The sequence below is a fragment of the Tachyglossus aculeatus genome, chromosome 7 (genome assembly GCF_015852505.1).
Source record: "Tachyglossus aculeatus isolate mTacAcu1 chromosome 7, mTacAcu1.pri, whole genome shotgun sequence".
In the NCBI taxonomy this organism is placed as follows: domain Eukaryota; kingdom Metazoa; phylum Chordata; class Mammalia; order Monotremata; family Tachyglossidae; genus Tachyglossus; species Tachyglossus aculeatus.
In genome coordinates, this window is record NC_052072.1 from 23,090,333 (window position 1) to 23,115,949 (window position 25,617).

Sequence of the window (25,617 nt, forward strand, 5' to 3'; positions counted from 1 at the left end):
CACCAACGCCTCACCCACATCCTCCCTCTGGCTTGGAACACCTCCCTCCTCAAATCCAACAGGCAATTACTCTCCCCCCTGCATTCAAGGCCTTAGTGAAGGCCCATCTCCTCCAAGAGGCCTTCCCTGACTAAGCCCTCCTTTCCTCTTCTCCCACTCCTTTCCGTGTTACCCTAACTTACTCCCTTTAATCATCCCCCCTCCCGGCCCCACAGAACTTATGTACATACCTGTAATTTATTTATTTATATTAAATAGCCTCCACCTTCAATAGACTTCAGTCAGTGAAACCCTCTTTTAGCATAGCATAGCTCCTCCTCCACATCCCCCCACCCTATGTCCTTCCCCTCTCTACAGCGCCTGTATATATGTTTGTACAGATTTATTACTCTATTTTACTTGTACATATGTACTATTCTACTTATTTTGTTCATGATCTGCATTTAGCTTTAATTCTATTTGTTGTTATGACTTGAAACCTGGTTCACATGTTTTGTTTTGTTGTCTGTCTCCCCCTTCTTGACTGTGAGCCCGTTGTTGGGTAGGGACTGTCTCTATATGTTGCCAACTTGTACTTCCCAAACACTTAGTACAGTGCTCTACACACAGTAAGCGCTCAATAAATACAATTGAATGAATGAATGAATAGCTTCTCCTTTTCTGCTCTGTTCACTGATGAGAAATTGGGTATTTTAATTCACAACTCTATCATCTTCTTTGTTGTTCAGTATGGCTCAGTAGGTGTTGCTGACTGTGAGCCCATTGTTGGGTAGGGACCGTCTCTATATGTTGCTGACTTGTACTTCCCAAGTGCTTAGTACAGTGCTCTGCACACAGTAAGCACTCAAATACGACTGAATGAATGAAATGAATAAAGGACTGTCTCCCCCTCTAGACTGTAAGCTCATTGTGGGCAGGGAATGTGTTTATTGTTCTGTAGTACTCTCCCAAATGCTTAGTACATTGCTCTGTATACGGTAAGCATTCAATAAATAACCTCTGAATGAATGAATAAATGAATGAAAGCAGCAATCCCTGCTCTCAGGGGCCGCATCATTTGTCAACAGAAAAATTTGGCTTTGCCTGTTCCAAATTGGTAAACCAATATTAATAGTTCTCATAGTGAATTCCACAGAAAACAAAAAACCAATTCATGCTCACAACATTTTACTTGGCTAACTAGTTTAAATCAAAAATCAAATGAAAAGTGACTTTGCACTTCATGTCAAACCGCTTGCAGACTAAACTATTTTCCTATCAGAGAATGTTTGTTCTTCTTTATCTTTTTCCTCCATTTGTTAAGGCTCTGGAGTGGTCTTGATTCATTCCATCCACTTCTTAACACCTTTTAACATAAATTAAATGAGATTGTTGCTCAGAAATCATTTCATGACAGTGGACTGTTAGAAAATTGGCCTTAAAACTTCAGTGAAGAATAAAGGAGAAACATCACAGTTCTCTGTTAAGCCTAGAATGACTTTTGAATACTTTACAGGAAAACCAGACTCTAACCGCAGGTTGGAAGGGCAAGCAGTCTTAAGACATCACGAGGGCTTCACTTTCAGTGAAGTGAGCTAGTTACAGAACTTGCTTAAAAAATACACAAATCAACACCTGTTGTAGAAATCCATTTCTGCCTTACTTTCTTCAGGCGAGTTCTAAGCAGTCCTAGCACAATTCATCGAGGAGTGGCTTTGGTGAAAGTGACTACTCTCATTAGAAAGCTGATTGAATTGAAAACATTCACTGCAACTGTAAGTATTCCCTTAATGTTAACTTTTCTTCTGCTTAAATCAATTCACCAGCAGCTACAAATGTCAGAATCAGCATTGCCAAAGTTAGACAAATTTGTCCTGCAAAAGTTAAAGGAAAAGAAAAAATGAGGGAAAATAATGGAGACAAGATAAAATACTAATCAAAGGGAAAGTTAACACTAAAGCATATCCTGTAGGCACAAACATTTTTTTAAGGTATTTGTTAAGCATTTACTAGATGCCAGGCACTGTACTAAGCACTGGGTAGATAGATACAAGTTAATAGGTTAGACGCAATCTATGCCCCACAAGGGGCTCAGAGTCTTAATCCCCATTTCACAGAAGAGGGAATTGAGGCACAGTGAAGTTAAGTGACTTGACCAAGGTCACACAGCAAACAAGTGGCGGAGCAGGAATGAGAATCAAAATCCTTCTGACTGCCAGGTCCATTCTGGCTGCGATCTATTTCAGAATATTCCAACATGGTGGATATTGCATTGTGTGGCAACCAAAGTAAGGCCCATTGAGGACCATGGAAAAGAAGTTTTCAAACCACAAACCCTTCAAAGGAACAGGGTGGAGAATACAAAATCGATATATCGATAACGCTTCCTACCTGCTATTTTTCTTATGACACCTTGGGCAAATTCAAAAAATGAAGAGAGGATCAATAAACTAATTTTAAAATGTTTTTATGAAATGGGCTAAATAAAAGATGTTCAGATTTTTGAGATCAGTATAATTCAGTTTCTTGCTCCATAGCAGCTTTAAATTAAATTTACAGATGTCATTCTTATTCTCAGTTTTTTCACATTAGTGCATCAGCTTCATACATAGCATTTACTCCTCAAAAATCTCCAGTGGCTACCAATCAACCTACGCATCAGGCAAAAACTCCTCACCCTTGGCTTCAAGGCTCTCCATCACCTCGCCCCCTCCTACCTCACCTCCTTTCCCTCCTTTTCCAGCCCAGCCCGCACCCTCTGCTCCTCTGCCACTAATCTCCTCCCCGTGCCTCGTTCTCACCTGTCCCACCGTCGACCCCCGGCCCATGTCCTCCCCCTGGCCTGGAATGCCCTCCCTCCACACATCCGCCAAGCTAGCTCTCTTCCTCCCTTCAAAGCCCTACTGAGAGCTCACCTCCTCCAGGAGGCCTTCCCAGACTGAGCCTCCTCCTTCCTTCCCCCTTCTCCCCCTCCCCATCGCCCCACCTTACCTCCTTCCCCTCCCCACAGCACCTGTATATACGTCTATATGTTTGTACATATTTATTACTCTATTTTACTTGTACATATTTATTCTATTTATTTTATTTTATTAATATGTTTTGTTTTGTTGTCTGTCTCCCCCTTCTAGAATGTGAGCCCATTGTTGGGTAGGGATCGTCTCTATGCTGCCAACTTGTACTTCCCAAGAGCTTAGTACAGTGCTCTGCACACAGTAAGCGCTCCATTGCTCATTGGAAAGAGCCCAGGCTTTGGAGTCAGAGGTCATGGGTTCAAACTCTGGCTCTGCCAATTGTCATCTGTGTGACTTTGGGCAAGTCACTTCACTTCTCTGGGCCTCAGTTACCTCATCTATAAAATGGGGATTAAGACTGTGAGCCCCAAGTGAGACAACCTGATCACCTTGTTTCCTCTCCAGCACTTAGAACAGTGCTTTGCACATAGTAAGCGCTTAACAAATGCCATCATTATTATTACTATTAATAAATACGATTGAATGAATGAATTTACTTATGCTTCTCATTGGGAATCAAGAGAGTTCATTTAATGAAAGAATTCCTAGATGTAGGAAATGACCCAGAATCACCTTTCTTGGCAGTGAACTCAGATGAAAAAAATGCTTTCCCCAATGCTTCCAATAGTGTTGTTGTGTTTGATTCCAAGTTTTATGGTGATATTGTATTTACCAATTAGAGTGACATGTGAAAGGAAAATGATCAAGTGAATTCAGATGTGAAAATTGAGACCAGGTCTTAAAAGTCTTAACAAAAAATCCAAGAATATTTGGGAAGATTAGTAGAGCCCATATGGCATCAATATGAGTGTCAAGTTTTAAAGCAACCTAAAGGCCTACAAAACCAAAGGGCTGCCTTTTCCGAGAGTTGATGGAACCGTCTGCCTTGCTACAAGGCATCAGATTTGTCTTTTGGAAGAACTTCACCATTCATTCATTCAATCATACTTACTGAATGCTTACTGTATGCAGAGCACTGTACTAAACGCTTGGGAAGTACAGGTTGGAAACAAATAGAGACGGTCCCGACCCAACAATGGGTTCGCAGTCAGCAACTCCTACTGAGCCATATTGAACAACAAAGAAGATGATAGAGTCGTGAATTAAAATACCCAATTTCTCATTGGTGAACAGAGCAGACAATTGGAAGCTATGCTAAAAGATGGTTGCACTGACTGAAGGCTAGAGAATATTTTTTATCGATAATTGACACGAAGAAAGAGGGAAGAATATAATCACTACATTCTTGGATGGCACCAATCAATCACAATTACTGAATGCCCACTTTGTGCAGAGCACCATACTTAGCACTTAGAAGACTGCAATAATTGGACACAATCCCTTCCTTCCAGGAATTTACAGACTAGAGGGGGAAAGAGACATTAAAATCAATGATGGATAGAGGCAATGGCAGAACATAAGCATATGAGCATAGATGCTGTGGAGCTGGGGTGCAAGGAGTACAGATCCAAGGGCATCGGTAACATAGAAGGGAGGGCCAATTGGTTGGGGAAATAAGGAATTAGTCACGCCTTCTTGGAGATGTGATTTTAGGAGGGCTTTGAAGGTGAAGAGAGTGGTGGTGTGTCATATCTAAAGAAGTAACGAGCTCCAGGCCAGAGAGAGGGTATGGACAAAGGATCAGTGGCGAGTTAGACAAGATCAAGGTACTGTGAGTATGTTGGGGTTAGGGCTGGGTTGGGTTGTAGTTGGAGATCAGCAAGGTAAGGTAGGAGGGGAGAGCTGATTGAGTGCCTTAGAGCAGATATTAAGGAGCTTCTGTTTGATGTGGTGGTGGAAAATAATAATAACACTAATAATGATGGTATTTGTTAAATGCTTACTATGTGCCAAGCACTGTTCTAAGCACTGGGGTAGATACAAAGGTAATTAGGTTGTCCCACGTGGGGCTCACACTCTTAATCCCCATTTTCCTGATGAGGTAACTGAGGCATAGAGAACTAAAGGACTTGCCCAAAGTCACACAGCTGAAAAGTGGCAGAGCCGGGAATAGACACCACGACCTCTGACTCCCAAGCCTGGGCTCTTTCCACTAAGCCAAACCACTGGAGTTTTTTGAGGAGTGGGATGACAAGGGCAGAACATTTTTAGAAAAATGATCTCAGCATCAGAGTGAAGTATGAACTAAAAAGGGGAGAGACAGGAGGCAGGGAGGTCAGCAAGGAGGCTGATGCAACAGATAGGGTAAATACTAGGATCAGGGTGGTAGAGTTTGGATGGAGAGAAAGGGGCAGATTCTAGAAATGTGAAGGTAAAGCTGACAGGATTTCATAATGATGGCATTTGTTAAGTGCTTACTATGTGCAGAGGATTTGGTGACAAACTGAATATGTGGGTTGAAAGAGAGAGATAACGTTGATAATAATAATAATGGTATTGGTTAAGTGTTTACTAGGTGCCAAGCACTATATTAAGCACTGGGCTAGATACAAGATAATCAGGACCCACATGGGGCTCAGAGTCTAAGAAGGAGGAAAAACAGGTATTTGAATCATCATTTTGCAGTTGAGGGAACTGAAGCACAGAGAAATGAAGTGACTTACCCAAAATCACACCGTACACCAGGGATCTGGCATTAGAACCCAGGGCATTTGACTCCCAGGCATGTGCTCTTTCCACTAAGCCATGCCGCTTCCCAGAGATGAGTCGGGGATGTCGGATTTCCTATAATGGGGGGTTGTGTTCTCAAGGGACTCCACGTTACAGAACACTCGCACCATAGAACTCTCCCCATGTCGGACACTGCACGCCTACATACAACCGCCTCTTCCACTGTCCCCCTGCACTGAACTCTGTTGGATGTGCACTGTCAGAAGAACATTCCCCACCTCTGTCAATACATTCTATCCAAATGCACAGTGAAAACACAAGTTAAGGGAGAACTTCCTGAAGAATTCAAAATGACCTAACCAGATCAGTGTGTATGAGCTCAACGGAATCTCGATAGGCACCATTTAGGAAGCAAAAAACTAGTAACATAAATGAAGACTCAGAAATGACTCTGACAGCATACACTTAAAGCAGAAATGATAGCAAGGGCTATAGTGAATTATGAGAACAGCAAAAACCAGTTACAGTGGGGCATAAACCTCAATTCCTGGGAGGTGAAGAAATGATAATAGCCCCTCTAGAATTGGAACCTGGATGAAAAATGATTAACTTTGCTCCCCACCCCTCAGAGTTTCTTAGTCAGCTGCAGATGAGGGCCAGCAGAAAACGGACCTGCAAGATGACTGGCTTCTCACCCCACCTTTTCCAGCTAATTCCTCTTCAGTTAGGTCACTGGGGGGCCTAGGCTGTCTCCAATCAATCAATTAACTAAACAACTGATAGTACTTATGAAGTACCTGACATGTACAAAGCCTTGGGAAAGTACAGTCAAATTAGTAAGTAGGATTCCTCTCTCAAGGAACTTACAATCTCACGAAGGAGATGAACACTAAAAAGAAATTACAAGAAGCAGGATGTAATAAAGTATATGTGGGGATGAGGGTGAGGGGGTTGAGTAGTGCTGAGGTGGCCAAGGAGGGGCCAAAATGGCGGTTGTGGGAAGAAGAATTTGGGAGATGATAAATCAATCAGGGAAGCTCGTGGAGATGTGATTTCCGAAGGGCTTTGAAGATTGGGAGAATGGAGGTCTATCAGATGTGAATGAAGAGAGAGTTTTAGGCAATAAGATGGCAGTAGGAGAGGTAAGAATGAGGAACAGGAGATAGACTCGTTTCAGAGGAACAAAGAAGTGTGAGTTTAGGAGGAGTGGGAGAAGAGGGGTTTAGTAGGAAGGAGAGAGATGATTGAGTGCCTTTTAGTCCATGGGCTGGAGTATGCACAATGTGGGAAGGGATGGACAACCATTAGCAGTTTCTGAAGAATGGGGAGATAGTAACAATAATAATAACAATAATTTTGGCATTTGTTAAGTGCTTACGATGTGCCAGACACTGTACTAAGCGCTGGGGTAAATACAACCAAATCAGATTGGACACATTCCCTGTCCCACATGGGGGGTCACAGTATCGATCCCCATTTTACAGACAAGGTAACTGAGGCACAGACTTGCCCCAGGCCACACTGAAGACAAGTGGAGGAGCTGGGATTATTAATAATAATAATAATAATAACGATAGCATTTATTAAGCACTTACTATGTGCAAAGCACTGTTCTAAGCACTGGGGAGGTTACAAGGTGATCAGGTTGTCCCACAAGGGGCTCACAGTCTTAATCCCTATTTTACAGATGAGGTACCTGAGGCACAGAGAAGTTAATTTACTTGCCGAAAGTCACACAGCTGACAATTGGTGGAGCTGGGATTTGAACCCATGGCCTCTGACTCCAAAGCCTGTGCTCTTTCCACTGAGCCACGCTACTTCTCTTAGAACCCTTGACCTTCTGACTCTAAAACTTCATCCACTACTCAAAGCTATACATCTCCGAGGGACTATATGGTCTGGAGTGGGGAAAGACTGGAGGCAGGGAGGTCAGTGAGGAGGATGACACAGTCGTCAAGCCGAGATAAGGCAAGTGCCTGGACCAGTGCATTGGCTGTAAGGATGGAGAGAAAGGAGCAGATTTTGGAAATACTATGGATGGAAAAACCACCAGGATTTGGTGACTGGCTGAATATGGGGGCTTTAAAAGATGGCCATGGCTGAAAGCAGACCTGCCCCAGGTTCTGGCCCCAGAAAGGAGCAGACATTGGCCTGGCTTGGTTGGGGGATAGGCTCTCTTCCACAGTTGCTTCGGGGGATGGTCCTGGGACTTCTCTCATGTTCCAACTCCAGGATAAGGCCTTCCCTCACCCCAGCAGAACTCTGGGATGAAGGTGTGGGCTTTCACACCCCACCTAAGCTCCAGACCAGGTTGGGGGACATTTCATGCCTTCCTCAATCAATCAATCAATCATATTTATTGAGCGCTTACTGTGTGCAGAGCACTGTAGTAAGCACTTGGGAAGTACAAGCAACATATAGAGACAGTCCCTACCCAGCAGTGGGCTCACAGTCTAGAAGCCCTCAGTAGATCAGTTGAGACTGTGTCCCATCCAATTTGCTTGTATGCACCCCAGGGCTTACTTAGTACAGTGCCTGGCACATAGTAAGTTCTTAACAAATACCATCATTATCATGATTATTATTAGTAGTATTAGATACAAAATAATAAGGTTGGACACAGTCCCTGCCCCACATTCATTCAATTATCTCTATTGAGTGCTTACTGCGTGCAGACCACTATACTAAGTGCTTAGGAAAATACAGTATAACAATGAACAGACACATTCCCTGACAACAGTGACCTTACAGTCTGGAGGAGGAGACAGACATTAATACAAATAGATAAATTACAGATATGTATGCAAGTGCTGTGAGGCTGGGAGGGGGGATGATTAAAGGGAGCAAGTTACGGTGAAGCAGAAGGGAATGGGAAAAAAGGAAAGGAGGGCTTAGTCAAAGAAGGCCTCCTGGAGGAGATGTGCTTTCAATAAGGGACTTCCTGTCTAAGAGGGAGAGTAGACAGGTACATAATCCACATTTTACGTATGGGGAAAAACCCTTATTTTACATATGAGCAAAGCACTGTTCAGTGACCCCAACAATCACACAGCAGGCAAGTGGTGAAACTGAGATTAGAACCTAAGTTCCCCTGAATCCTAAATCTGTGCTCTTTCCATTAGGTCATGCTGTTCTGAAACAAAAATCAGACCTAGCTGCCCGAGTCGTCTTTGTTGTTGCATGATGGTGTGTCCTGTGTGTTGTTTTACTTCTCTCCTACTCTTCCTTGCTTTCTTTGCCCCTCTCCTCATCAAAATCCCTACAGTTGCTCCATTTGTGGCTGCAGTTCTGGCACCTTTCCTGTTCCTTGCCTTGTGTCTTCAGCTACCTTCACCACATGTGTACCCACAATAATCTATTTTTGCACAAAATGGCTTTAGTTTGTCTTCTTAAGGGATGGATTTGATGCCATATTAGAAAATAGTGTTAGAAACGTCGGGAAGGCAGGCTGAGTTCACCGATCGTGACTCCAATTAGACAGTCTTCTTCCAGTGAGAGCCTAATGAATGCACATTCATTCATTCAATTGTATTTATTGAGTGCTTACTGCATGCAGAGCACTGTACTAAGTACTTGGGAGAGTACAGTAGTAACAATAAACAGAGACATTCCCTGTCCACAACAAGCTTAAGGGAGGAAACAGACATTAACTCACTCTGTTGTCTGGAACATTTTTCTACAGAGATGCTAAGACCATGTTTCCCCACTCCTCGAGAACCTACAGTGGTTGCCAATCCACTTCTGCATTAAACAGAAACTCCTTATCATCGGCTTTAAAGTCGTTCAATCACCTTGCCCTCTACTGTTTTACCTCCCTGACTTTCTATCACAACTCAGCCACTATACTTTGCTCCTCTAATACTAATCTGTTCAGTGCACCTCAATCTCCTCTATCTCCCTTCTTCTTCTGTTGTATTTACTGAGTGCTTACTGTGTGCAGAGCACTGTACTAAGCACTTGGGAAGTACAAGTTGGCGACATATAGAGACGGTCCCTACCCAACAGTGGGCTCACAGTCTAGAAGGGGGAAAATCTGACCTTTTGCCCACATCCTGCCTCTGGCCAGGAACTCCTTCCCTCTTCACATCCGACAGATGATCACTCTCCTCACCTTCAAATCCTTATTAAAAGCAAATCTCCTCCAAGAGTCCTCACCAGATTAAGCCCTCATTTCTCTTATCCCTTTCCCTTCTGTGTCACCTTTGCACTTGAATTTATTCCCTTTATTCACCCCTTCTTCATTCCCACAGCACTTTTGTACGTATTTGTAATTTATTTATTTTAATGTCCATCTCCACCTCTAGACTGTAACCTCATGATGGGCAGGGAACATGTCTACCAACTCTGTCATACTCCACTCTCCTCAGCGTTTAGTACAGTGCTGTACACATAGTAAGCACTCAGCCAATACCACTGATTGATGGACTGAATGTACAGAAATCTCTTTCCTTTCTTGGGTCAATCCAATATATTAGAAGCTCGATCTTCAGCAGACAGGACTCCACGAAGGGAGGGGTATGAGAAGAATTTGGTGAGAGTCTGGAGGAGGGTGCTGAAGGTTGCAGGGTTAGGGACAAGGAAGGTTAAAGGAATTGTGATTACACAAACTGAAGAGTTTATTAAGGATGACTTACCATGAAGGGCAGGGATTTGCTGCTGTCTGCTTCCATAGGACAGAGCGAGAGGAAAAGGTGCTGAACTGGAGAGATTTAAGATTAGGATGACTACCTATCTTTATGGAATGACCTGGGTGAAGCTTGTCTGGAGACACGAGGGTGAATTCTAAATCACCTTGCTCCTTGCTTCTGTACCCGCTAAACCAGAACACCCAAGCAGTGTGGTGAAGCTACTATTTCCTGGAAAGTTACAGTGGTAGAAACCACACTAGCCTTCCATCCAACAGAAATGTGCTGGTTCAATTGAAGCCAAAGGATGCTGTGACTCATAAGATAACAATAACATGTTGCATCCAATCTTTTTTAAAAAAGATCACATTCCACAAATTAGCACACCACTCTTGATGATAAGACTGTCTACATACACACGCATTTCCAGTGGAAAGGACTGGAGGACAGACAAGTCTGCATCTGCGCTAGTTGTAGCATTAGCAAAGCAAATTCTGCATAGAGAGTTCCCCCACGGTTTAGAGTTTAAGTTTCACAGCTACTTATGAAACCACTATAGTAAACACGCATTCAGCATTTTAAATGAAGTCGATTCCATTTGGCGCACTGTGTGCTACGGAAGGGAACAGAAGAAATTTCTCAGAAAAGATTTCTCACCTGAATCGCGTTAAGTGGTGGTTGGCCATTTGACTTACTGGTAACATACGTCCTAAGCATTAACCATGTTCCACTGCTACAGTGGTTACTAAGATGTTTCTGCTTCTCCAAACCATCTTTGGCACCCAAATTACCCCCAGGCCATCTTGCTGAGATCAAGGAGAATGGAAGTGGATTTGCATAAGCCATTACCGCTCCAATCCTGTTACAAGCCAGTCTGGGAGATGATGAAAAGTAACTGGGGAAGAAAGGCCTCCTCTTGGAGGTGGAAGCCACTGCTGAAAGGGAGTGAAATGGACAGCCGCTTCTAAAGTACCAGGGCAGATGGAGCTGGGCCAAATTCATCTGGGGGTTTGATAAAAGTACTTACTAATGTAAATAAAAGGGATTCTTGAATTATTTGGATCATCTGGATTTCTTTGCTCCTGTAGGTCATCGTGGTCACCTGGTTCATCTGGGTCACCCTCTGAAGGTGGAGAAATGGGTTCCAAGTAAGCCAACGTATATATTATTCCCTCCTACTATTCAGAAAAGCTTGCCGATGGGAGGGCATGTGGGCTCATGGGTAAATAAATATCTGTGAAGGTCTATCCCTTTCCTCCTCTTTACTCTCTCTCCTTTGTTGTTTTTTGTTTTGGAAGAAGGGACTCAGCTATAGTGTTTGTTAAGCTCTTGCTGTGTGTCAAGCATTGTACTAAGTGCTGGAGTAGATGCAAGCTAATCAGAATGGACACAGTTCATGTCTCACATGGGGCTCTTAGTCTTAATCCCCATTTCACAGCTTGTTGTGGGCAAGGATTGGGTCTGTTTATTGTTGTATTGTACCCCCTCACTCCCTGCACACAGTAAGCGCTCAAAATACAACTGAATGAATTTCACAGATAAGGTAACTGAGGCACAGAGAAGTTAAATGACTTGCCCAAGGTCACAGAGCAGACAGGTGGAGGAGCTGGGATTAAGATCCAGATCTTTCTGTCTCCCAGGCTTGTGCTCTATTAGGCCTTGCTGCTTCTCTTGTTTATCGAGTTTGTCCTGCCTCTCCCCAGAAAGCTTCTGATTGGCAAGGATACTGCCTTCTAGACACTTTGTAACCTCCTGCCCTTACCAGTCTTGAATAATGTGTTGGACCTGTGTCCTTCCTTGGGCCTGGGACGCCCTCCCGCTTCACATTCAAGAGTTCACCACTCTTCCCATCTTCAATATCCTCCTAAAATCCCAACTCCTCCAAGGGGCCTTCCCTCACTGAGCCCTCATTTTCCCCTCCCTGCCTTCCCCCTACATCACCTCCCCATCCTCCCTGCCTTACCTCCTTCCCCTCCCCACAGCACCTGTATATATGTATATATGTTTGTACGTATTTATTACTCTATTTATTTTATTTGTACATAATTCTATTTATTTTATTTTGTTAATATGTTTTGTTTTGTTTTCTGTCTCCCCATTCTAGACTGTGAGTCCGCTGTTGGGTAGGGACCGTCTGTATATGTTGCCAACTTGTACTTCCCAAGCACTTAGTACAGTGCTCTGCACACAGTAACTGCTCAATAAATACGATTGAATGAATAAATACTATTGAATGAATGAATGAATGAATCACCTATGCACTTGGCTGTGTAACCCTTAGGCTATTCACCCTAGTCCCACAGTACTTTTGTACATATCCTTATATTCTACTATTTCCCCCATCTGCAGTGTATTTTAATGTATCTCCCACTGTAGACTATTTAGCTCCTCATGGGCAGGGATTACATTTACCAACTCTATTGGATTGTACTTTCCCCAGCGCTTAGTACAGTGTTCTGTACAAAGTAAGCATTCAATAACTCCCACTGATTCATTGTGTACACATTAGCTACACTGCTGATTGACCAGATTCATCAACACTACCCACAAATTTTTCAGTGGTATTTGAGTGTTTACTATGTGCAGAGCACTGAACTAAAGGCTTAACTCTATTATGAAAGAATGAACCAAATTCACTAGAAATACATTTCCAGGGAGTCTCTACTTTAATCCAGATTTAAGGATGTTCTCAGATGTTAGAAGGATATGAATAATATTTACTTCTCAGCCTTTATCCTACCTTGAACAAACACCCCAGAGGCCCAAGTTTTGGACATAAAAGTATCTCTGCATTTTTGTTTCATTTCAACCATAACCTGAGATTCAAACTTTTGTTTGCCTTTTTCTTCTTTACCCAGTCACTTAGTTCATACTCTGCAGTTAACACTGACAAGGTTGGTTTTTTAAAGCATACAGGATTAATAATAGTCAAAGTCCTGCTTTCTCTTCCTCGGCTTCTGAACTTCAAAAGGTATGCCATTTCAATAATAAACTGGTACCAAAGTGAACCTCAAAAGCTACCATTTTAGCACCTGAATGTGACTTGCCTTTTTAATAAAGCACACTTTAATATTTTTATAAAGAGGTGTTAGGTAGCTGATTCCAGTTGCATTTGTGTCCATAGCAATGATCACGCTCAACTATTTAAGCAGTTCCTATCTGTAAATTATTTTGTGTCTGTCTCCCACCTTAGACTGTAAACTCCATGAGGGCCAGGATTATTTCTTCCATTTCCAGTGTTTTTTTACCCTTCTTCAGTCCTTAGTACATTCTTCTGTGTATAGTAGCTGGCTAATAAATACTACTAATAGATTCAGAATTACCTTTGTAAAAGCAGGGAAAGATATAGGGTGGTCCTTCTGCTTGAAGATGATATTGCTAGTTGTGGTAAGAATGACGATGATGGTACTTATCAAGTATTTACAAGGTACCAAGCACTGTACTAAGTGCCGGGATTGATACAATCAGCTCAGACACAGTCCCTGTCCCACATGAGGTGTACAGTTGTAAGAGGGAGGGCCAACAGGCATTGAATCCCCATTTTACAGATGAGGAAACTGAGGCACAGAGAAGTGAAGTGACTTGCCCAAGGTCACACAGCAGGCATGTGGAGGAGCCAGGATTAGGATCCAGGAACTCTGACTTCCAGGCCCACTAGGCTATGCTGATTCTCAAGGAGTGGGAGGTAGTAGTGAGATTGTATCCATGAGTGAGAATCATTGAAAGACTTAGAAACTCTTCCACACCTGGACATTTTATCCTGGATGATTACAATACTTTACCTCTCCTGGCCCCTTGCTATTCAGGTTGAGCATTACTCAGACGTTTGAGGGAAAAGCTACATCCTCCTACCAGTAGGTCATGCGGTTGAGTTGTTTGTGTGGAGCGATGATGGTTTGCGTTGAGCCATCCACACTCTTTTTCCCAGTCCTCCTGTGTCCAGAGGCGGCATGCATGCAGAGACAGCTAGTAAAGGGAACGGGGGTTGCTAGTGGTCATAGAAGAAAACATCTCTGAGATCTCAGTAGCAGCAGACATCACTGGGCCCTCACCCTTGCCACAGACCACGTCTGGGTGCCGTTCCCAGAATGGTTTAGGAAGGGTTGGAGGAGTCTTTTCCTTTTTCTCATGAAAACCAGAAGAAAGGCGGAAACAAGATATGCGAAACCAAACAACAAAGGACAACAACCACAGTTGTGGCGTTCGATTAGGGCCGGAGAGCGACAGGAGTGTCGGAGCGGTGCATAAGCTGTGTGGAGAAGCAGCATCTCCTTTTGGAAAGAGCACAGGTTTGGGAGTCAGAGGACCAGGGTTCTAATTCCAGCTCTGCCAAATAATAATACTTATGGACTCTGTTAAGCACTCACTGGGTACCAGGCACTGTACTAAGTGCTGGGGTGGGTACAAGCAAATCGGGTTGGACATAGTCCCTGTCCCATGTAGGACTCACAGTTTCAATCCCCATTTTACAGGTGAGGTAACTGAGGCACAGAGAAGTGAAGTGACGTGCCCAAGGTCCATAGCACACAAGTGGCAGAGCTGGGACTAGAGCCCACGACCTTCTGACTCCCAGCCCGTGTTCTATCCACTCTGCCATGTTTGCTGAGTGACCTTGGGCAAGTCACTTCACTTCTCCGTGCCTCAGTTCTCCTGTTCTCCCTCCTAATTAGACCCCGAGGCCCATGCAGGACAGGGACTGTGTCCAACCTAATTCACTTGTATCTACCTCAATGCTTAGAACAGTGTTTGACACGTAGTAAGCGCTTGACAAACACCATTACAACAAAAATCCAGGAAAGGGTGGTAATTTCAGGGGGCAGCACAGCATGATGGACAGTCAAATTCATCCCTGCCAGCGTGGGGAGACCTTATCCCACCCCGCCACAGAACCTCGGCTGCAATAAGAGCACTCTTCTCCGAGAGCCAAACCCAACAGCTTCGCCCACGCTGGGATATGAACTCGCGTACCCAACTGGCCATTACTTGCTTTAGCAATAAAATGACTCCTTTTCCAATGAAAGCCTTGTCATCCAAATTCTTACTGGTCAACCTTTCTGTCATGGTGCCATTAACTCGAGGCTGGAAAAACAACCCCTCTAATGAAATAAACTCAATATATGAGAAAAGGGTTGCAATCAACAACGTGAAATACCCTAACAAAGTAATCTTGTATTCCTAGGCCTTTCCTCATAAATATGAAGTCTTTGGAATTTTTTATGGTATTTCTTATGATAGAAGCTTATCAGGTTGGGCACAGTCCATGTCCCATGGGGTCTTACAGTCTCAATCCCCATTTTACAGATGAAGTAACTGAGGCACAGAGAAGTTAAGTGGCTTGTCAAAAATCACATAGCAGATGAGTGGCAGAACTGAGACTAGAACCCAGATCCTTCTGACTCCTAGGCCCATTCTGGCTGTGACCTATTTCAGACTATTCCAATTATATTCCAACATGGTGGATGTTACAATGACTGGCAACCAAATTAGGGCCCATTGAGGACAATCAAAAGGAAGTTTTCTAACCACAAACCCTTCAAAATAAACCAGGTTGGAGAGTACAAAAATCTAAAATTCAACACCTTTCTAATCCTTCTTATCTGCTCTCTTTCTTATGGTACATGGGGCAAGAATGAATGAAATCAAATAACTAATTATAAGATGGTTTTATGAAATGTGATAAATAAAAGATGTCCAGATTTTTGAGACCAAGAGAGTATAGTTTCTTTGTTCTATTGCAGCTTTAAATGAAATTTATAGATGTCATTCTTACTCCCATTTATTTCACATTATCACATTAGTTTCACACAAGGCATTTTCTTATACTTCTCACTGGGAATCAAGAGAGTTAATTTAATAAAAGAATCCCTAAAGGTAGTAAATGACCCAGAATCACCTTCCATGGCTCTGAAATGAACGTGAAAAAACACTTTCAAGAATGCCCCAATATCACTGTTGGTTTGCTTGCGAGTTTTACAGTGATACTGTACTTACCAGTTAGAATAACATTTGAAAGGAAAATGATGAGGTGAACTCAGACTTGAAAATTGAGACCAGGAGTTAAAAGTTTTATCAAAAAGTCTGCAAGTATTTGGGAAGATCAGTAGGAAGCATGTGGCATCAACATGAGTGTCAAATTTTAAATCAACCTAAAGGCCTGAAAAACCTAAGGACTGCCTTTTCCAAGAGTGGACGAAGGCATTAGACCTGCTACAAGGTATCAGATTTGGCTTCTGGAAGATTTTCACCAGCAACACCTACTGAGCCATACTGAACAACAAAGAAGAAGATAGTGCCGTGAATTAAAATACATGATTTCACATTGGTGAACAAAGCAGATAACTGAAAGCTATGCTAAAAGAGGGTCGGGCAGGCTGGGCCCTATTTAATTATTTTATCCTTATAACTGACATGAAGAACACATTCTTACAGTCTAGGGGGGCGACGGACATTAAAGTCAGTTACAGATAGGGAAATGGCAGAGTGTAAGGACATGTAGACAAATGCTGTGTGGCTGGAATGAATATCAAGTGGAAAGGTGATATTTGAGGGAAGGCGAATAGGTTGGGGCAATAAGGGGTTAGTCAGGCAAGGTTCCTTGGAGGAGATGTGATTTTAGGAGGGCCTTGAAGGTGAAGAGAGTGGTGGTGTGTCGGATATGAAGGGGAAGTGAGTTCCAGGCCAAAGGAAGGATATGGGCCAGGGATCGGTGGTGAGTTAGAAGAGATCAAGGTACAGTAAGTAAGCTGGCATTATCAGAGTGAAGTGTATGGTTTGGGATGTAGTTGGACATCAGCAGGGTAAGGAAGGAGGGGAGAACTGATTGAGTGCCTTTAAACAGAGAGTAAGGAGTTTCTGTTTGATGAAGAGGGGGATAGGCAAACGTTGGAGGTTTTTGAGGAGTGGGGAGACATAGACAGAACTTTTTCTAGAAAGATGATCTAGGCCACAGAGTGAAGTATGCACTGTATAGGGTAGAGCTGGGTGGTGGGGAGATCAACAAGGAGGCTGATGCAAAAGTCAAGCTGGGATAGGATAAGTACTGGGATCAGCACGGTAGCAGTTTGGATGGAGAGGGGCAGATTCTAAAGACATGAAAGTAGAATTGGAAGAATTTTGTGACAGACTGTATATGGGGGTTGAAATATATATACATGAATATATACATATGTAGATAAAATAATAATAATAATAATAGTCATGCTTTGTTAAGTGCTCAGTATGTGCCAAGCACCGTATTACGCACTGGGATAGACAGAAGATAACCAGGTCCCACATGGGGCTCAGAGTCTAAATCAGAGGAAGAGCAGCTATTTGAATCCCCATTTTGCAGACGAGGAAACTGAAGCACTGAGAAGTGAAGTGACTTGCTGAAGGTCACACAGCAGACAAGGGAGGTAAGTGGGATTAGGACCCAGGGTCTCTGACTCTCAGGCTCATGCTTGTTCCACTAGGCCATGCTGCTTCCCAGAGATAAGTCAAGAATATCAGTTTTCCTATAAGGAGGGCGTTGTTTTTTGAAGGACCGCACATTAAGGGACACTTGCACTGTAGAACTCCCCCTGCGGCAGACATTGCATGCACACACCCAACTGCCTCTTCCAATGTCCCGCTGCATTGTACTTAGACAGCTGCACATTGTCAGAAGTGCATTCTGTCCAAATGCACAGTGAAAACACAAGTTAAGGAAACACTTCCTGAAGAACTGATCGGAACTCAATAGGTACCATTTAGGAAGAAAAAACCAGTTACTTAAATAAAAACTGAACAATGACTGTGATGGTGTACAATTAAAACAGAGATGATAGCAAGGGTTATAGGGAATTATGAGAACAGCAGAAACTAGTTATAGTGGACCATATACCTCAACTCTTGGGAGGTAAAGAAGTGGCAATAGCCCTTTTGGAACTGAAACCTGGGGCAAAGCCATTAACTTTGCCCTCTCCCCTCACCAACTCTCCCCCCAAGTTCTTAGGCAGCTTTAGATACAGGCCAGGAAAAAATGGCTACAAGATGGCTGACTTCTCACCCCACCTTTCCTGGCTCACTCCTCTCTGGTGAGGCCATTCAGGGACTTAGGCTCTGTCCAATCAGTCAATCAATCTTCCATATCTTATCTTCCCCCCAAAATCTGGTCCTCTCCCTGATTTTCCCTTCGCTGAAGAAAGCACCACCATCTTTCCTGTCTCACAAGCCCATAACCTTGATGTTATCCTTGTCTCATCTCTCTCGCTAAACCCACATATTCAGTGTCACTAAATTCTGTCAGTTCAGTCTTCAAACATCACTAAAATCCCCCCTTTTCTCTCCATCCAATCTGCTACCACCTTAATCCAAGCACTTTTTCTATCCCACCTTGATTACTGTAGCAACCTCCTTGCTGACCTCCCTGCCTCCTGTCTCTCCCAACTCCGGTCTATACTTCACTATGTTGCCTGGATCATTTTTCTACAAGAACGTTCAGCCTATGTTTTCCCACTTCTCATGAACCTCCAGTGGATGCCCATCTACCTCCATATCAAAGAGAAACTCCTTACCATCGACTTTAAAGCACTCAATCACACTGCCCTCTCCTACCTCACCGTACTGCTCTCCTACTACAACCCAGCCTGCACACTTCACTTCTCTAACGCCAACCTACTCACTGTAGCTCCATCTCGTCTATCTCGCTGCCAACTGCTCACCCACATCCCACCTCTAACCTGGAATCCCCTCCACACACAAACACACACACACACACACACACACACACACACACACACTTCCTAACCAACAGACAATTACTCTCTCCACCTTCAAAGCCTATTTAAAGGCACATCTCCTCCAAGAGGCCTTCCCTGACTAAGCCCTTATTCCTCTTTCCCCATGCCCTTCTGCACTGCCATTGTACTTCTCTTTTCTCCCTTTATTCCCTCTTCCCTCAGCCCCATAGCACTTTCATGCATAGCCATAATTTATTCATTTATATTAATGTCTGTCTCCCACTCCAGTCTGTAAGCTCCTCATGGGCAGGGAACACGTCTATCACCTCTTATTATACTCTTCCAGGCACTCAATACATTGCTCTGCACACAGTAAGCACTCAATAAATATGCTCGATCAATTGATTGATATTTGTTAAGTAACTACTATTTGCCAAACATTGTATTAAGCACTGGGGTAGATCCAAGATAATCAGATTGGACTCAGTTCCTGCCCAATATGGGACTCCTTGTCTAAGAAGGAGGGAAGACAGGGGATGTAACCACATTTTACATAGGGGAAAAAATCCCTTATTTTACATATTGGCAGAGCACAGTTCAGTGATTCACCCAAAGGGTGGAATGAAGTTAGAACCCAGTTCTCCAGAATCCTAAATCTGTGGTCTTTCCATTAGGTCATGCTTTTCTGAAATAAAAATCAGACCTAGCCGCCTGAGTCATCGTTATTGTTGCATGATTGGGGTGGCCTGTGTCTTGTTTTGGTTCTCTCCTACCCTTCCTTGTTTTCCTTGCCCCTCTTCTCATCAAAATCCCTATAGTTGCTCCACAGGGGGCTGTAGGTCCAGAGGCTCTCCCTGTTCTGGCATCTTTCCTGCTCCTTGCTTTTTGTCTTCAGCTACCTTCACCATGCCTGTAAGCACAATAATCTATTTCTGAACAAAATGACTTTAGCTTGTCTCCTAAGGGATGGATTTGATGCCATGTAAGAAAACAAGATAGTGTTAGAAACATCGGGAAGGCAGGCTGAGCTCACAGATTGTGATTCCAATTAGAGTACCTTCGTCCAATGAAAGCCTAATGAATGTACATTGAAAACCTCCAGAGAGATGACTTTGGGCCTTCCTGAAATTAAGCGGAATCACATCTGGCCTTAATCCACACCAATTAAGTATTAATGCTGGGTCAGAAAAATAGGAGTAATTCGCTCCTGTGGCCTCAACCACCATCTTTATGTGGATGATTCCCAAATCCACATGTCCAACCCTGATCTCTCCCCTTCTCTACAATCTTGCATTTCCTCCTCCCTTCAGGATATCTCTACTAGGATGTTCTGCTGAGACCTCAAACTTAACATGTCTGAAACAGAACTCCTTATACTCCCACCCAAAGCTTGCCTTCCCCCTGACTTTCCCATCACTGTAGACAGGACCACCATCCTTTGTTTCACAAGCCTGTAATCTTGGCATTATTCTCAACTCATCTCTCTTACTCAATCCACATATTCAATGTCACCTATCAACCTTCACAAACATCCTTCTAGACTGTAAGCCCGTTGTTGGGTAGGGACAATCTCTATATGTTGCCAACTTGTACTTCCCAAGCACTTAGTACAGTGCTTTGCACACATGCACACAGTAAGCATTTAATAAATATGATTGAATGAATGAATGAATGAATGAACTGAGAAAAGCCACCTTTTCCTCTCCATCCAAATTGCTACCATCCAAGCTACCATCCAAGCAGCTTTCCTGCCTTGATTACTGCATCAGCCTCCTTGCTGATTTCCCTGCCTCATGTTTCTAGCCATTCTAGTCCACACTTCACTCTGGTGCCCGGATCATTTTTCTACAAAACCAGTCAGCCCATTTTTCCTTACTCCTCAAGAACCTCCAGGGAGTGCCTATCTACCTCCACATCAAACAAAACTCCTTACGATAGGCTTTAAAGCGCTCCATCACCTTGCCCCCTCCTACCTCACCTTGCTACTCTCCTACTACAACCCAGCCAGTACGCTTTGCTCCTCTAATGTCAACCTTCTCACTGTACCTCAGTCTCTTCTATCCCACTGCTTATCTCTTGCCCGTATCCTGCCTCTGGCCTGGAACGCCATCCCTCTTCGTATCCGACAGTTGATCACTCATCCTCACCTGAAAAGCCTTATTAAAAGCACACCTCCTCGGCCTTCCCAGATTAAGCTTTCATTTCCTCTTCACCCACTCCCTTCTGTGTCGCCTTTGCACTTGGATTTGCACCATTTATTCACCCCTCCCTCTGCCCCACAGCATTTATTAAAATTACACAGTAATTTTACTTATTTATACTAATATCGGTCTCCCCTTCAAGACTCTAACCTTGTGGTGGGCAGGGAACATGTTTACCTACTCTGTTATTCTGTACTCTCCCAAGTGTTTAGTACAGTACTCTGCACATAGTAAGCTCTCAACAAATACCACTGATTGATAGATTGAATGTATAGGAATTTCTTTCCTTTCTTGGGTCAATCCAATATTCTAGCTATCTTTGGCAGGCCAGAAATCCACAACTTGAGAGGGATGAGAAGAATTTGGCGAGGGTCTGGAGGAGGGGGCTGATGGGTTGCGGGGTTAAGGACAAAGATCTTTCAAGGAAGCTTAAAGGAATTATTATTACCCAACCTGAAGAGTTTAAGGGTGACTTAACATGAAGAGGAGGAATTAGCCACTGCCTGTTTCCATAGGACAGAGTGAGAGGAAATGAAGTTGAATTGCTGCATGAAAACTTTAGACAGGATAATAAAAATCCCAACCATAGAGATTGTTAAATCTGGATGGGGCTACCAAAAGTTTACAGCATTTCCTTGCCTGGAGAGAAATTTAAGATTGGTATGGCTACCCAACTCTCTGGAATGATTTGGGTGGAGCTTATTATATTACACTTCCACCCTTTCCTCTCCATCCAAACTGCTACCACATTAATATAATCATTCATCCTATCCCACCTGGATTACTGCATCAACCTCCTTGCTGACTTCCCAACCTTCTGTCTGTCCCCATTCCAGTCCATATTTCACTCTGCTGCCCAGATCATTTTTCTAAAAAAAATTCAGGATATGTTACCACACTCCACAAGAAACTCCAGTGGTTGTCCAGTCACCTCAGCATCAAACAAGTACTCCTCGCCATTGGCTTTAAAGGACTCAATCACCTTACCCCCTCCTACTTCACCTCACTACTCCCCTACTACAACTCAGCCTACACACCTAGTTTCTCTAATGCTATCCTTCTCACTCTGCCTTGATCTCATCTATCTTGCTGCCAAGTCCTCACCCATAACCTGCCTCTGGCCCAGAATGCCCTCCCTCCCCAAATCCAACAGACAATTACTCTCCCCCATATTCAAAGCCTTATTGAAGGCACATCTCCTCCAAAAGGCCTTCCCTGACTAAGCCCACCTTTCCTCTTCTCCCACTCCCTTCCGACTTGCTCCCTTTGTTCTTACCCACTCCCAGTTCCGCAGCACTTATGTACATATCTGTAATTTATTTATTTCTATTAATGCCTGTCTCCCCGCCTTAGACTGTAGGGTCGTTGTGGGAAGGGAATGTGTCTGTTTATTGTACTCTTCCAAGTGCATAGTACAGTGCTATGCATGTAGTAAGCACTCAAAAAATATGATTGAATTAATGAATAATTGTATTTGTTATGCACTTAGTAGGTATCAGGCACTGTACTAAGCACTGGGGTAGATACCAGCTAATCAGGTTGGATATAGTCCATGTTTCACATGGGGTTCAACCCTACTCCCCATTTTACAGATGAGATAACTGAGGCACAGAGAAGTGAAGTGACTTGCTCAAGATCACACAGCACATGAGCTGCTGAGTCAGGATTAGAACCCAAGTCCATCTAACTCCCAGGCCCAGGCTCTATCTGCTGCTTCTCTAATAATGTACTAAGCAAACAATGTATTAAAGAAAGGAATAGAAGTGATGGGCCAGTTCTCAGAAAAGATTTCCCTTTTGAGTCATGGCAATAGGTGGTTCGCCATTTGAGCTATTGGTAACATACGTTACAAGCGTTAACCACATTCTCCTGCCACGGTGGTTACTATGAGGTTTCTGCATCTACAAACATCTTTGGCACTCTAATTCCCCCAGGCCAACTTGCTAAGGTCAAAGAGAATGAAAGCAGTTTTGTATAAGCCATTAGAGCTTGAATCACTTTACTAGTGGGTCGAGTAGGTGGTGAAAATAACTGGAGAAGAAAGGCCTCCAATGTGGCACTCTCTTTGAGGTGGAGGCCAAGGCTGAAAGTGAGTGAAATAATAATAATAATAAAATAATAATAATAATAATAATAATAATAATGTTATTTGTTAAGCACTTACTATGTGCCAAGCAGTGTTCTAAGCACTGGGGTAGGTACAAGGTCATCAGGTTGTCCCACGTGGGGCTCACAGTCTTCATCCTCATTTTACAGATGAGGTCAGTGCATCACAGAGAAGTGAAGTGATTTGCCCAAAGTCACACAGCTGATAGGAGGCAGAGCTGGGATTAGAACCCACGACCTCTGACTCCCAAGCCCGGGCTCTTTCCATTGAGCCACTCTGCTTCTCTGAAATGGACAGTTGCTTCTGAGGTACCAGGGCAGATACAGCTGGGCCAAATACATCTTGGGGGTTGGTTAAAAAATACTTACTAATGCAAACAAAAGGAATTCTTGAATTATTTGGGTCATCTGGATCACCTGGTTCAACTGGGCCATCATGGTCGCCTGGTTCATCTGGGTCACCCTCTGAAGGTGGAAAACGGGTTCCAAGTAAGCCAACAAATACATCACTTCCTTCTACTATTCAGAAAATTTGCCGATGGGAGGGTGTGTGTTGTTCATGGGTTACCTGTTTAGCGCTATCCTTTTCCTCCTCTCCATTGCCCTTGGTTGTTTTTAATGGTGTTTCTTAAGCATTCTGTACCAGGCACTCTACTAAATGCTGATGTAAGTATGAGATAATCAAGTTGGACAGTGTCTCTCGTGGGATTCATAGTCTTAATCCCCATTTCGCAAATGAGGTAACTGTGGCACAGAGAAATTGAATGATTTGCCCAAGGTCACGGAGCAGACAAGTGGCAGAACTGGGATTAGAACCCAGATCCTACTGACTAGGGCCCATACTCTATCCATTAGCCCATGCTGCTTCTCGGCTTCTCTTGTTTATTGAGTTTATTCTGTTTCTCCCCAGAAAGCTTCTGGATGGCAGGATATGTCTTCTAGATGCTTCATAACCTCCTGCCCTTACCAGTCCTGTATAATGTAATAATAATAATAATAATAATAATAATAATAATAATAATGGCATTTGTTAAGTCTTACTGTGTGCAAAGCACTGTTCTAAGCGCTGGGGAGAATACAAGGTGATCAGGTTGTCCCACGTGGGGCTCACAGTTTTCATCCCCATTTTACAAATGAGGTAATGGAGGCACAGAGAAGTTGCCCAAAGTCACATAGCTAACAATTGGCGGAGCCGGGATTGAACCCATGACCTCTGACTCCCAAGCCTGGGCTCTTTTCATTGAGTGATGGACCAAAGCCCTTCCTCAGACCTGGAACTGTCTCCCCTTTCACAGCTGACAGAGCACCACTCTACCCACCTTCAAAACCCTCCTAAAATCCCATCGCCTCCAAGAGGCCTTACCTAACTAAGCCCTCATTTCCCCCCTCCTACCCTCCTCCTGTATCACCTGTGCACTTGGCTGTGTACCCCTTAGGCATACTTAGGCATACTCACTCCAGCCCCACAACACTAATGTATATATCCGTATACTGTACCATTTCCCCTATCTGTCATGAATGTAAACTCGTTGTGGGCAGGGAATGTGTCTGCTATATTGCTAGGTCGTACTCTCCCCAAGTGTTTAGTACAGTGATCTGCAAACAGTAAGTGCTCAATAAATATTATTGAATGATGGAACTGTCTCCCCCTGTAGACTGTAAGTTCCTCGTGGGAAGGGATTCCATTCATAAGTGCAAGCTTATTGTGGATAGGGAACTTGTCTGCTAATTCTGTTGTATTGTACTCCCTCAAGAGCTTAGTGTGGTGCTTTGCACGTAGTAAGCGCTCAATAAATACCATTGATTGATTGAAAAGGAATGCGTCTAGCAACTCTGTTATACTGCACTCTCCCAAGCGCTTAGTATAGTGCTCTGCACACAGTAAGTGCTCAATAAGTGATTGATTGATTGACTCAGTGCTCTGCACAAAGTGCTCAAGAATTCCCACTGATTGGTTGTGTACACATTGCTGATTGACCAGATTCCTCATCACTACCCACATATCTATCAATGGTATTTGAGTGCTTACTGTATGCAGAGCACTGTACTATGCGGTTAACTCTCACTATCATGAAAGAACAAGCCAAATTCACTAGAAATAAAATTCCAGGGGTTTTCTGCTTTCATCCACATTACGGAGGTTCTAGTAATATATTGTATCATACATCTAGTGATATGAATAAAGGTTATTTCCCGGCCTTTCTTTGACCTTGGACAAACAAACCAAAGGCCCATGTTTTGAACATAGTAATATCTCCTCATTTTTGTTTGGTGTCAATCATAACCTGAGAGCTCACCTCCTCCAGGAGGCCTTCCCAGACTGAGCCCCTTCCTTCCTCTCCCCCTCATCCCCCTCTCCACCCCCTCATCTTACCTCCTACCCTTCCCCACAGCACCTGTATATATGTATGTATGTTTGTAC

The 25,617-nt window shown here is 43.5% G+C and overlaps 1 protein-coding gene across 1 annotated transcript in view; it reads right to left on the bottom strand.

Annotated features, from left to right (window-relative positions):
- Positions 1–1,150: 1,150 nt before the first annotated feature.
- LOC119930497 (complement receptor type 2-like) overlaps positions 1,151–25,617 on the bottom strand; it is a 68,495-nt gene continuing 44,028 nt past the window's right edge. The window contains exons 13-14 of the mRNA XM_038748867.1: positions 23,565–23,660; positions 1,151–1,853 (exon numbers count right to left, since the gene is read on the bottom strand). Coding sequence (XP_038604795.1) covers positions 1,789–1,853; positions 23,565–23,660 — 161 coding nt within the window. The 3' untranslated portion in view covers positions 1,151–1,788. The remainder of the gene's footprint in view (positions 1,854–23,564; positions 23,661–25,617) is intronic.